This window comes from Lissotriton helveticus, chromosome 3_1, assembly GCF_964261635.1.
Source record: "Lissotriton helveticus chromosome 3_1, aLisHel1.1, whole genome shotgun sequence".
Lineage (NCBI taxonomy): Eukaryota > Metazoa > Chordata > Amphibia > Caudata > Salamandridae > Lissotriton > Lissotriton helveticus.
In genome coordinates, this window is record NC_136061.1 from 436,367,282 (window position 1) to 436,381,091 (window position 13,810).

General features: G+C 50.7%; 1 protein-coding gene across 1 annotated transcript in view; it reads right to left on the bottom strand.

The window, feature by feature from the left end:
- NDUFS1 (NADH:ubiquinone oxidoreductase core subunit S1) overlaps window positions 1-13,810 on the bottom strand; it is a 779,390-nt gene that overhangs the window by 159,674 nt on the left and 605,906 nt on the right. The window contains exons 14-15 of the mRNA XM_078680296.1: window positions 11,209-11,369; window positions 10,283-10,437 (exon numbers count right to left, since the gene is read on the bottom strand). Coding sequence (XP_078536422.1) covers window positions 10,283-10,437; window positions 11,209-11,369 — 316 coding nt within the window. The remainder of the gene's footprint in view (window positions 1-10,282; window positions 10,438-11,208; window positions 11,370-13,810) is intronic.

Below are 13,810 nucleotides of genomic sequence, written 5' to 3' on the forward strand. Positions count from 1 at the left end.
GGGGTATGACTGCGAGCAATGCATGTTTTATCTGTATGTACCTGTACGATTCTCTCTCTCCCATGTCGTATAACTCCCTCAACCTAACAAAAGGTATCACACCTCCCCTTTCCCAGAGGTCCCCTACCGTGGATATCCCTATAGTGTCCCAGTGTGAAAAACCCTTGCTGTTTCTCATGTTACCTAGGGCTCGGGAGTCCCACAGTGGAGTAAGTTTGGTTAGTCTCCCCTTCCATTCTAGTGCCGCTGTCGCCGTATGCCACAGCGTCGCAGTCAGTCTAGTGGGACCTACCAATGTGCTTAGTTTGCGACGATCATACAACGGAGCCAGTAGATTAACCGCACCCAGTTGTGCCCTGCCTGCTCGGAACGCCGGTTCATTTTGCGGAGTATGCAACCAATGGTTGATGGGTTTCAGTTGCGCCACCCAATAATACAATTTCAGATTAGGCAGCGCGATTCCGCCCTCATACCAGCTCCTTTGTAGCTTGGTTTGCGCAATGCGTGCCGGGAGGTTCCCCCACAGCAAGGTCGAAACCAATGCTGCGACTTTCTGAAAAAATCTCGGAGTCACCGGGTAGGGAGTATTTTCGAGTATATACAAAAATCGGGGCAAGGACATCATTTTGTATAACGCTGCCCTCCCTAGCAGCGTTAGGGGCAGTCCAGCCCAAAACTTAACATCTTGTTTGAGTCGCGCCATAGGAGGTCCCAGATTATTATCCATAAATTCTGCTGGGTCCTTCGTAACATGGATACCTAAGTATTTAAAGGAGCATCCCGCAGTTCTCAGGGGGCATTCCAGCGGTAGCGCTGGAGCCGGACCCGTCAGGACATACATCTCTGACTTGTTCCAATTTAGCGCATACCCCGATACTGTCCCATGGCTGTCACAGAGATGCAGGAGCGCCGGTATCCCTTGTTCCGGGTTAGTTAAGTAGACTAGCATGTCATCCGCATATAGGGAAAGCCGGTCCTCCCAGCCCTCCTCCCAACGTATTCCCGTCAGTAGCGGGGAAGTCCTTATCAAAGTGGCTAGTGGTTCGAGGGATATTGCAAAGAGCAACGGCGAGAGGGGGCAGCCCTGTCGAGTGCCTCTCCCCAGACGAAACGGTCGTGAGATATGGCCATTCGCTACCACCTGCGCTTCCGGGTCTGCATATAGAAACTTAATCCAAGCAATGAACTTAGGGCCGAACCCCAGACGATTTAGGACCTCAAACAAGTAGTTCCATTCTACGAGGTCAAAGGCCATTCTGGCATCCAGGGTCAGGATCACCGCTGGTGTTGATAACGAGTCCGCCCTAGCCAGTGCCCCATGCAGTCTGCGCAGATTCAGCGCAGTGTTTCTGTGTGGCATAAAGCCGGATTGGTCCGGATGTATGAGGTCAGGCAGATGCGGCAGAATTCTGGTCGCCAAGAGTTTGGCGAGGATTTTGGTTTCTGCATTAAGCAACGAGATGGGCCGGTATGAGGAGCATTCCTCCGGTGGTTTCCCCGGCTTGGGCATAGCGACGATCGTGGCCAGTCTCTGATCTGGTGGAAGTATTCCCTTCTCCAAACATTCCTTGAACATCGCTAGTAGATGCGTACTTAGGCTTTCCGATGCCGATTGGTACCATTCTATAGGTATGCCATTCGGTTCGAGCGCCTTGCCCGGGTTCAAGGCATTGATAGCCCGTTGGATCTCCTCTTCAGTGATGTCTGCGTCTAATTCAGTTGCTACCTCCGAAGATAGCGTCTGGACCTCTATACGGTCTAAAGCCTCTCTGGCCATCTCAGGTGTTATTATATGCTCAGGGGTATGGACCCCTTCGAAGTGGGTCGCGAGCGTCTCTACTATTTGTTCCGGGTTCGTGTGTAATACTCCCCCGCCATCCCTCACTTGTTGGATTCCCCTAGAGCTGCCTCCTTTCTTATCAAGCCATGCCAGTATCTTGCCCGCCTTATCCCCAACCTCGTAGATCCTATTCTGTGTGTCCGCTATATGCCCCTTAACCCGGGTCCTTAAATGGTCTGTATAAAGCTGCTGTTGGATATTAAGTGTGTGTTGCGAGGTCGGGGTAGGGTGCAGTTCATGTGCTATTGTCAATTCCTGTAGTGTCAATTCCAATTTGGTCAGCTCTTGAGCTTGTTCCCGCCTGTAGCCCGTAATTGAGTTCATGGCTTGGCCCCTTAGTACTGTCTTGTACGCCTCCCAAATGGTTTCTGAGGAGCGTACTGAACCCGTGTTTTCAGTGAAGTACAGTGTCGTCATCTTCGTGAGTGCCTTGCGGACTTGAGGAACCCTGAGGTATGTAGCGTGTATGGGGTAAACCCGTGTACGTGCCTTCTCTTGTGTGGATATCGTCAGTGTGACCGGGGAGTGGTCCGAGATGCCCCTGGGGTGAATTTCTACGGTGTCTATGTGTTGGATGCCGTTTCCTAGGGCCAGAAGGTGGTCAATTCTCGACATGCTGCCGTGCACTGCAGAGTGAAAGGTGTATTGCTTAGCTTGAGGGTGTGTGTGTCTCCATATATCGATCAGGCCCATAGCCGTCAAAAAGCGTTGGAAGCGGGAGGGCCCCCCTGTATGAGGTGTCGCCGGGAATCTATCTAATTGTGTGTCTACGGTGGCATTGAAGTCTCCCCCAAGAATAACATCCCCCTCAGGGAGGGTCAGTAAAAAGTCTGCTAGTTTCGGTAGCTGCACTGAGTGGAGTGCGGGGGGGATGTACACAGAAACCAAATTAAGGAGCCTACCCTCCCACTGTCCCTGCAGCGCCGCGAAACATCCCAGATCATCAGTCTTGGTTTGCAATGGAATGAAATTGGAGGACTTTTGGATTAGGATACCCGTTCCCCTGGATCCCGTTGTAAAGTCGGAGTGTATTACCATTTTATACCCTTTCCTATCCAATGCTTTGGACACCCCCCCTGTTAAGTGCGTTTCTTGTAGTAGTGCTATCGTGGGTTTCTGCCTTTTCAGCGCGGTAAGTACTAGACCCCTTTTCACCTTATCACCCAGCCCTCGCACATTCCATGTCAGTACTTTCAGGGACCGGTCTCGCGGGCCCGGGTCAGCCCCATTCGTAGTGGGTGGTGTGTCTTCCGCCATTCGTGTGTAAGAAGGTGTTGGTGTAACCAGCCTGACGCAAAGCACAAAAGCTATCTATACAGCCCTTCCGTAAATTGCATAGGATCCTCATCGAGGAGCTAGACCTGCTTCGTAAACCTCCATTCATTGTTAAATCGTCCATGTGCAACAGTGTTCCTCGACCAAACCTGTGTGTTCCAAACAACATCAAAACAGCCCCCCCCCCCCATACCCCACTCCCTGCTTAACGGACTCCCAACTGCCCGCCTCCCCAACTGAGCAGAGTGCTTAACCCATCCCAAAACCAGAGTACTTGCGTGTAGGGGGGAGAGCGTCTCCCCGAGCAGTCGGCATCCCTGCTCACATCCGGGGCTAACCAGGCCAGCGTCCGTTCGTAACTGTAATACTCTATATCTAAGGACAAGAGACAGCGACCTTATGTGTTCTTCCTAATCCCGGGTCATTCTCCTCCATCAGCCTCCGTAAATTCCTGGGTCGGAGACCTTCCCGCTCCCCCTCTGCCCGATGTTTGCGACCCTGTCCGGCTGTCCTCTCGGCGTCCGTGATTCGGTCTATTAGTTCTCCGCGGCTGGTCCATATTGTGTGCCAGCCGTCAAGCCAGTCTCTGGCCGCATCTGGTGAGTCGAGGAACCAGATCTTTTTGTCTGCTACTACTCGGAGCCGGGCTGGGAAGAGCATTGAGTAAGGCAGTTCTTTTTCTCTCAATGTTTTTTTCACTTCAAGGAACGTTCTTCTCCTCCGTGAGACCTCCGCCGTGTAGTCTGGGAAAAAGGACACTCTGGAATTCTGAATCTGGATGGCTGGGGCCACTCTGGCCGCCTGTAGGATGGCGTCCCTATCCCTGAAGTTGAAAAGTCTTGCCAGTATCGGTCTCGGTGGGCCTCCAGTCTTCGGCTTCCCCCCTGGCACTCTGTGCGCCCTCTCCACTGAGAAGAAATGTGAAAGGCCTTTGGGCTGAAGCCGATTTTTGATCATGTCCTCCACATACAGGTCCATCGCTCCAGTAGTTTCAGATTCCGGCACACCTAAGATGCGGACGTTGTTCCTCCGAGAGCGCCCTTCCTGATCGTCCAGCTTTTCTCTGAGTATCTTGTTGTCTGCTTGCAATTTGCCCATTTCGATTTGCAGTTCCGATACATCCTCGACTAAGGATTTGGTTACTACTTCGACTTGCTTTACTCTCTCGTTCATCTTCTGGAGGTCCGCACGTATTAATGTGACTTCAGTCGCTGTCGCCCCCACCGTTTCCTGTACCTTCGCCAATGCTGCCAGCACGTCGTCTAGCGTAGCCTTCTTTGATCCTTCGGCTTCCGCCATTTTCCCCACGGGTTTGCGTTGTTCTTGAGGAGGAGTCTGTCTATCATAGGCGAATTTGTCGAGTTTACCCTGTGTGGAGCTTTGCCTGGGGCCTCTGTTCGCCATGCTGTACAACCCGCGACTGCGCTATTCACCAGTAGGGGCTTGTAACCTGAACCGGGACGGGATCCCACTCGTGACTCCTGTGTGGTATCTGTGTCGTAGACGCCGTAATCACTTCTTGACGTGTGATAGGGGTCCCCCCTCGTGTGCACCCGTTCTTCGGTCCCTCCGCTATTAGCGGGGCAAGCACCGTTAAGATTTTGTGCAAGTCTTTGGTATTCGGGGTGTCACTCCCGCCCTCATTCACGTGTTGAACACCATTCACCCCTATTTACTGCCTCCGCACAATGTCACAGCGTAGCAATCCTTCTTGCTCAATGAGGAGACACAGGGTAGGGGCCGGTCTTAATGAGAGCCCACGGTGCCCCCGGTGTTATCCGGCGTGCCGGTGTGTCACAGGGCCGGAGCGCGCCTCTCCCGCACCACGTGGTAGATGCTCGAGCTGCCGAGTAATGTCCCAGTCCCAGTCATAGGAAGGGGGGGGGGGTCCAGATACTCACGGTTCGCAGTAGTACTCCCTGGAGGCCTGCAGAGCTCGCTGGTCACCCCCTTCACCCCAAAGGAGTTCTTCCCAGTCCTCACGCCTCTGGCGTACCTGCACAGGGGACCCGCTCTCGCTTCACGAAGTTACTGCTGCCGGTCCAGGTCCGCCGCTCAAGAAGGCGGTCCCGCCCCTCGAGCTGCGGCGTCCTCCTCGTTGGTTCCGTGCACACGCGTCTCGTGGCAGTGCCCGGTCTTTGAATCATCCGTCAGTCCGCTTGGGTAGTGCGGGAGCCCCTCGGTGAGGTGTCGGCGAGCTGGTCGGAGGTCCGATACTTCCGGTCAACGACACCCGCCTCCGCACCACTTCCGCCCGGATTCAGGTCGCCTGCCACACCGCTGCGTTGAGGAGGACAGTAGGCCCCTCCTCTCATCTGTCCCGGGTGCCGAGCGTCGGGCTGCCGCTGCCTCAGAACTGCGCCGGTTGGTGCCGCCCGGTTACCGGACCCAGTCCGCCCCACCAGAATGATAAGTTTAGCGGATGGTAACTACGGATTTGTGTGGGATGCCGCCTCTCTGTGGGAGCCTCCCTAAGCTGCGGCCGCCATCGTTGGCTGCTAGCCACGCCCCCTTGAAAAACATTTTTGTTTGCCAGCCCAGGCTCCTGAAAAGGCCAGGACCAGCGAAAATCTGGGACTGCTGCACAGACTGGTGTGCTGGGGGCTCCTGGGGTCGCAATGTGGACCTCGATGTTGCTGTGGTCAAATAGTGTGTGGCGGGCTCCCTTCGGAGTCATGGCAGGTCTCCAGGACGGTCCAGTGTCCATGTCTCAGCATCGGTCCAGTCAGGAAAACAAGACGATCAAACAGAGGGTCCAACTCGGCCAGGCCGGCGGGAGACAGCAACTCAACCTCTACTCAACTCAACTCAACCTTGGTATGACAAAGCTGTTAGTACGGCCATCAGGCAGCACAGCAGGGTGCTCAGGGATGTGTCCGCATTCCCGGTGGCCAAAGTCTGCAAGCACCCCCCCGACTGCAGTGGTGATCCTTCTCGTGGCAGCTCTGGTTGCAAAGCGGGCCGGAGGCCGAACCGCCAATCCAGAGGGATGCTGTGCAGTCCTCTCACCTCCTAGGTCTCCGCAGTAGTTTACCAAAAGGACCAGGGACCCGGAGTCATCAGCTCAGCCACTGGGCGTCTGAGCAGGACACCCAGTTTGTAGCCCACAGCCCTGACGGCTGGAGGTCACCGGTGCACACTCACGACTGCCTCTCCACAGCAGGGAGTTCTCTCACGCCCGTTCAGCCCCCAGGTGGGTCACACGTGGTACCGCTAGGTGACGGGTCCGCAACTCAGGCCTCAGACCGCTCCAGGGTTCTGTTCCAGCTCACCCAGGCGAGCGACAGCCCCTATGTCGCTCCAGTGATCCTCCTAGGTCTCAGGGACAATCGCCAGCTCTCTGCGTGAGATCTTGCGGCTCCACAGTCACAGCGACCACCGGGCCTCACCACACTGCTCCTCTATTGACGTCGTCCCAGGCCCTCCGACGCGAGCCTCGTCGATGCCAGGTCTCCGGATCTCCCGCCAGGGCCTACAAAAGCTCACCAGAGCCTGCAGTCAGTAGTCGTGGCGGCCCCCTCCACTTCTCCGCCCAGTTGCCGTCTCTGTACCATTCCATGGGTGGAAGCTATGCTGCCATTTTGTCATCGGCAGGCCGGCTTCACTAGCACACAGTTTCCAGGCGCCTCACTGGAGGGGCCCCTGTCAGAGGTGCTCTTAGGCTCCCGGAGTCTCTACAATGTCCACAGCCTTACCCCCACCCTGCACCCCTTGTACCCCAGAAGGCCCATGGTGTAGGCTCGAGTACTGCCCCCGGGCTATGCCAGACTGCCTAGCCAACAAGAAGGCAGCTCGCAGTAAACCAGCTATATTTCCTCGTTGCCTGCATAAGTTGGGGCGCAGCCTCGCTGCTGGGAGGGGGTCAATTGTGCACTTTTACTGGCTGGGGTGTACGGGAGTTGTGTGCTCCAGAGTCCCTGGGCCATGTGAGCTGTATGTACCACAGCACACACACCTAGAACTGTGCAGGACGAGTGCTGAAGGCACCACTGGAAGGCCCTCATGCACCACTGTGCATGGTTGACCAGCAGTATGCAGGAAGTGAACAGACCGATCAGGCACAAGTGGAACAGCCTCTCCATTCTGAAAAAGTGGAATCATAGCTTGGATGTCTTGAATACTCTGTAGAGGCAGGAAGGCATGACTCACAGTAGTGTCCAGTACTGCCCCTATAAACAGGTTGCGCTGAGAGGGCAGCAGGTGAGATTTGGGTACAATTATTGAAAGCCTCAAACTGAACAACAGCTGTGTAGTTAACTGCAAATGATGCAGCACCATCTCTGGCGACTTTGCTTTGAGCAGTCAGCCATCCAGATAGGGAAAAACAGGAATCCCCGATCTTCTGAGATTAGCTGCCACCACCGTCATCACCTTTGTAAAGACTCGAGGTGTGGAAGTAAGGCAGAATGGAAGGACCGCAAACTGGTAATGTTGAGACCCCACCGTAAAACGGTGTAACTTCCGATGCGACTTCAGGATAAGAATGTGAAAATATGTATCCTGTAAAGGCCCATTAAATTAAGTCCAGCAACATTGCTTGAACATCTGGTGAGATTCCTGAACCTCGCAACCAGGCAGCACTTCTAGTCGCCACAGATGACCCCATTGCTCTAGACACAGAGTCAGCCGTGTCCAGCCCAGATTGGATGACCAGCCAGGAAGCAGCCTGGGCATCAGACAGTAGTTCACAAAAATGCCATTGAACCTGTCGGCAACTTCGGTACAACTTCCTTGGCTGAGTCCATTAGAGCATATGGGTATAACGACTCAAGAGACATGTGACATTTTCAGGGCCATACTCCCAGATGAAACAACTTTCTTAGCAGACTGCTACATATGCTTTGAATCATTATAAGGAAGCATAGATGGAAAGTCCCCTGCCGACAGTTTTGAAGAACCAGAAGCCTGGACAACTAAGCTTTCCAGTGAAGGCTGGGAGGACAGACACGCTGGATACCCAGGAGTCACCTCGTACCCCCTAGCCACCATCCTGGAAACTGCAGGAGTGGACATTGGTTTCTGCCAAAGATCTAAAAGGGCTCAGTTAATGAATCATGAAGGGCAGGAAAGGTTCAGACGTCGAGGTCGATGAATGAAGAACCTCAGTACAAATGTTGGATTTAAAACTCCGCTGTTGGAAGAGGTAATTCCAATAGGTCGGCAGCCTTTCGAATTACAGCATGGTGTGTGGTCACCTCAGGAGGCAGCAAGCCCTTCTGCCACGTCATCTCCCAATCAGGAGAGGTGTCCAGGCCACTAGCCTCTTCCAAACCCTCAAAATCAGGGTCAGGCTCCACTATCTCTCAGTCTTCAGCCACTCCATGCTCTTACTGGTATGGCTCTTCCTCTAACAGCCTTTAAACCCCTCTCAGAGATCCCATCCTCTGAATCAGCGTTGGCAGCCCAGCCGCAGTGCCGGTGACTTCGGGACAAGCGTCGAAGGAGGGTCCAGAGGAACAGGAGTCGAAGTTGATTGAGGCAGAACCGGTGCCTGTTCGGATCCAGACACATTGGAGAAGAACCATCCAATGGAACTCGAACCTATAAAGACTGCAATGGCGTTGATAACCTCTGCGTCGAAAGAGGCCAACTCCCTGGAGCCACAGGCATTAAGGGCATGAACGGTGCCGGGGGGAAACCTCCCACGGAATAGCGCTGGGATGCCCTTGGGTAGCCATGTGCTATACAAGTGCGTATTCATTCATTCATTCATATGCTAATGGACCCATGGCACCAGTAGGATTCGCAGCCCTCGCAAACAAGTCGAACATAGTGGGTATCGGGAATGCAGGTTATGCCGTATCCGGAACAGGCTCTGGAGCCATTCGTGGAGGCACCAAGTTCAGCTCCCGCTGCAGCGTAACTAGATCTAGGAGCCGTAGGTGGAGTAGCCGACCTCGGTATCGGATGAGGCGTAACATCCCCCAGAGCCGGAGGAGCCACAGCTCTCCATGCCAGAGTCACTCCTGGAGTAAGAGTTGGAGAGATATCATCCCTGCGATGACGCTAAGTACTCTGGAACGCTAACTTCGGAATCGCGTCCTTCGAAGAGCAATGCCGAGAACCATGGCTCCACTTCTTTTGTGTTTCTTGGATGACCTCAAAGTATGAGGTGTCAGTGACTTCGATTGGGTCCAAGACCTCTCGCGAACCCTCTTCTGTTTCCTGGCTTTGGCTATGAATAACTTGAGGGCCCCCCTCTCCTTCGGAGCCTTCAGATTCATCCTCTTACACAAGGTACATGTCCCGACGTTGTGATCTGAGGACAGACAACATAAACCGTCTTCATGCGGGTCAGTGATGGACATCTGTCCCCCACACACACTGCACGGCTTGAATCCAGACTTTCTTGGCGTAGTCATCTTCAACAATGTTGCCACAATGGTAACAAGAAACTCCCTGAAATGGAGAGCCTGAAAAATAAACATTAGGTATGGAAAAAAGGGAACTGACGTCAGCAAGCTGGCAAGGTCTTCTTATGGCTCTGAGAATGTCACGCGGAGTCGTGTGAGGAGCCATTCCATTGTGACATCCTCTTCGACGTGGGAGAGTCAAGGAGAAAAAGTTTCAGTGGAAAGCTGCGTATTGGGATAATTCAAAAGTGGAGAAATCCAAAGGCAGATGTATCCATCAGAATAACAAAGCATAACAATTTAATCATAGACCAAATGAGCATTATAACAAGAATAATTATTTTATTTTGTATACATCTAAAGAGAGCTGTGATATATGAAGTGTATGTAATTCTTGTGGTATTTTGAAACATGCTGGTTGGCTGACAGCGACATATTCCCTTTAAAACATGACCTTTACAAGGTCAGGACAATGCAGGATTTCCCCTATACATGTATAACAACTATTTATTTTGCTTTGCTGTACCACTGACATTCAAGGTGCCATTAACACAGAGTCAAAAGTTTGCTTTTGACTAAAGAAGATGTGCAGTAAAGCAAGTGATTCTCAAGCTCCTAAAATGGGAAGAGTGTGCTGAACATTTCCTGCCATTAAAAGTATGGGAAACAGCTTTAGGAATGTGTAGTTATGCAGTATTCCAATATTTTACCAGGATAATGTAACAGACAACAACCTTAATGTTTGTGTATGGAAAACAGATAGTTAAAAATAATAAAGCGCTCTCTTAGAGAAATGGTACAGCATACACCATACCTTGGTAGATGATGAAACAGTCTTTGGGTAAATCTTGACGGGTGATGCATCCTGCATCTGCCCCTAGCAGGAACAACACTTTGGGGGGGTTCTTCCGGATGGCCTCCACCCCTGGCTTGTAACCCAGATCTAGAGCAGCCACCTGGCTTGCTACCCTGCAGAGATAAAGAGAGTTACTACAATGCAGCACCTCAACAAATCTGACGCCATGCGCTGAACTTCCAAAAATATCTCTGACGAAAGCTTTCATACAAATCCTGCAGCTTGGCCAGTGTGCATTCAAAATATAAATACTTTGGAAATAATACCAAAGCTTATGAACTGTGGGGACTTTAACAGCCATACAAAAGAATACTTCATAAACGGATAGAAGGATGCAATAAATTATATAGATTCATACAATAGAGATGCAACTCTAGAACTTCGTGACCTTTCTAAATATTTTGGTAGCTAGACAAATACTAAAGCCAAATTCAAAAGATTGGTCCAGTGTAATTGTTTTCTTTCATCAGAAAAAAAGGATATGATGCTCTCTAAAACACCAATGAGTCCTGAACGGAGAAGCCTCAAACACCCTCAGAGAAGGCTTGGCAAACATGTAGACCAGAATTATGAGAGCTAATCATAAGAATCGTTTAGAATGTTTCTTCTTGGTTTTGGAGTATCTTGGACACATGTTAAAAATCACCATTCCATCAACATTGAATTGTATCCCTGTGACTAGAAGCCATAGCAAGAGACACAAAAATCAGGTGTAACGTACCCTGGACATGCACTGTCTTGAACGGGTTACAAAATTTCAGATCACCGCTGCTCCTTGGTTCAGAACATATCAATAGCCCAAACTGACCAGCAAAGTTAATCTAGCCAAACACCATGCATTTAAGGAATAACAAGGAAAAGAGATGGTGCAAATAGCAACAAACCTGTGAAGGATGTTGAGAACCTTCCAGTCTCCTGTAATACCGCTGCTTGCCCTGGCATTGTATGCAATAGCTGAAACTGCTGCATGGATAGCAGCACCATCAACACGCTGTAGAGCGCTGCTGCCAACAACCACCATAGGTTTTTTGGCTTGGCTTAGAACCTGAAAGAAAATGTAAGAAAGGTCAGTTTATTCTATGAATAAGCGTTTAAAGCATGCAACTGGCAATTGTAGGAAACTGGATTTTTATGTAGTGGGCCAATGTCAGGGAACACCATTCAAAAAGTCCAGATGCCCCTTAATGGTATACAGGCCTTACTTCAATAATTGCAAGTGCTATTTGTGGTAGTGTAGTTAAGCAGCTTAAGCTTATAAGAGGAGAGTGTTCAACATTAGTTGCACACACACATAGATAATAAATGGTATAAACACCCAAGAAGCGATCCAAGACCAAATTTATAAAAATATCACAGATTTGTACATAGAGACCATGATAATTGGAATCAGGTAATTACTTTTGGAGTATTTAATTTTACAAGTAAACAGTAAAATACACAAAACGTTTTTTGAGGTATGAACCTCAAACGCAGTAATGTTATCCTATTGGAGGAAAGACATACGGCATACATATAATTGCAAACAGTTGTAGAAGGTGCACTTTAGGACTTATGGTGCTTGGAGGCCAAGGTCCAAAGAACCACTAGCAGTTCGGGTTTATGTGCTCTGGTGTGCCCGGATGCAGACGTGGTGGTAATGATGGTAGCCCAGAGTGCTACATGGTTTAGTCCAAAGTACCTGTAACAAAAAAGCTACAAGTGGGGACAAGTCCGGCAGAACCAAAAGGGGGCTCAGCTCATGAGTGTCTCTGGAGCATGGGGGCGCAGTCGGTTTTCGTGAACCAGGGCTATGCGGCTCGGTGCAGAGGTATTTGGTGGCTGGCCACTTGAGTTGGAGGCTCTCACAGTTCTTCGGTTGATCTGAAAGGGGGAGGTAGGAAACAAGACAGCAGGGCCACTGTCAGTGTGGGACTAGTCTGTCCTGAAGTCCCTCATCGGCAGTTCAGCTTTTGCAGCAGTGGTGTCCACAAGTCTAGGTTGCGGCAAATGCTCCGGTACCCAAGGTACTAGTTCAGGGAGGTCCTAGAGAGTCTAACATCTCGAAACTCACTGGAGAGTCGGGGTTGACCCTGTGGAACCATGGTGACCTCCTCCTTAAGAAATACTCCTTCAGTGGGCCCGATGGCCAGCAAAACGAAGTACCAGACAAGTGTGGTCAGTGCCTACAAACACAGGGGGATGGCTCCTCCACCCCCAAAGGAGATTCTAAGTGGTTGTTGAAGCACTAGGCAGTTCTCTAAGGGTTTGGGGAGGATGTTCTGCTTCTGGACGAGTCTGTCCTGCAATTGTCTAGGTTACTAGTAGCCAGGCAGGATTTGGCACCAATTTCTGAGCAGGTAATCTGCTCTTACGGTGTCAGCTCTTCTTTGTCTTTCTTCTGTTCCGAGGTAGATGAATTTGAGGATCTGGTGTTGGGCACCCCTAAATACTGAATATAGGGGCATTAGCCAATGGGCTAGCTATTCCTGGGGTGTCTACACCCCCTATATGACCACTTTCTGCAAGGAGTGAGCATATTCTTGACCCACAGTTCTTCGTTTCACCAAACCCAAGATGGTAAAACCCTTCTTTGACTGTCCATTTCAGGTGGCCCACCTTAAATGTGCGCCTTGCCTGGAAGTGTGACACCTTCTGACTATCTAATTTGGTGCTAAATGGGCCTTAGGGTTAGGGGTGAGGTTCCCCAGGTCTGGGCAGAAGTCGCAGTTGCATTTCAAAGGCAGTAGAGGCCTTGAAGCCTCTTGCCTTGAGATGCTCATCTTTTAGGAATCCTGCTGGAATCCTGCTGGAGGATGTGTGATCACCTTCTGCCGGACAGGCATTGTTCCCAGCCTCAGAGAGCACTGGCTCTACCAGTCGGCCAGCATACTCTGTGACTAGTAGGGCTACAGGGGGCACCTCTAAGATACTCTCTGGGTCCATGTCAATACATCCGGTACTGGCAAGAACCGGTTATCATGCTGTATTACATGAGACTATGCTGTTTTAAAAGTTTCCATACCAGGACCGCACAGATAATTAGTCCCCTGAGGGGATGGTGGTGACTGGGATTTTCTCATTTTTTTTAAATATGGAGTTTGGAATATTCGATACCCTACAGTCGATTGGGTGCTAGATCTTCGAGGATACAAATCTTAACTCTAGCCTGCTATAGAGAACCAAATGGCTGGAGCATTTGTTTCAGTCCCTAGTCCTGTAGAAAGATAGTCAGCCTTGGAGAGCATTTTACTTTAAAATCTGACACTACCTTTTTGAAAATCTATTGAGAGTTTCCTGGTGGCAAATTATTTGAAAAATAAACCTTAAAATAGGTTTGCTTTTCCTCAACCTCCAGTAGTTTGAATTTCTTTTATTTACTTTTTTTTTTAAACTATGCTTTACAAGCAAGCGCCAATCTTGCATAAAGGCACTACCCCTGCCCGCTTACGTCAGTTTCCTAATCGTTTTCTTTCCACGCCATCAAACGTGAAGTACTTCAAAATATTT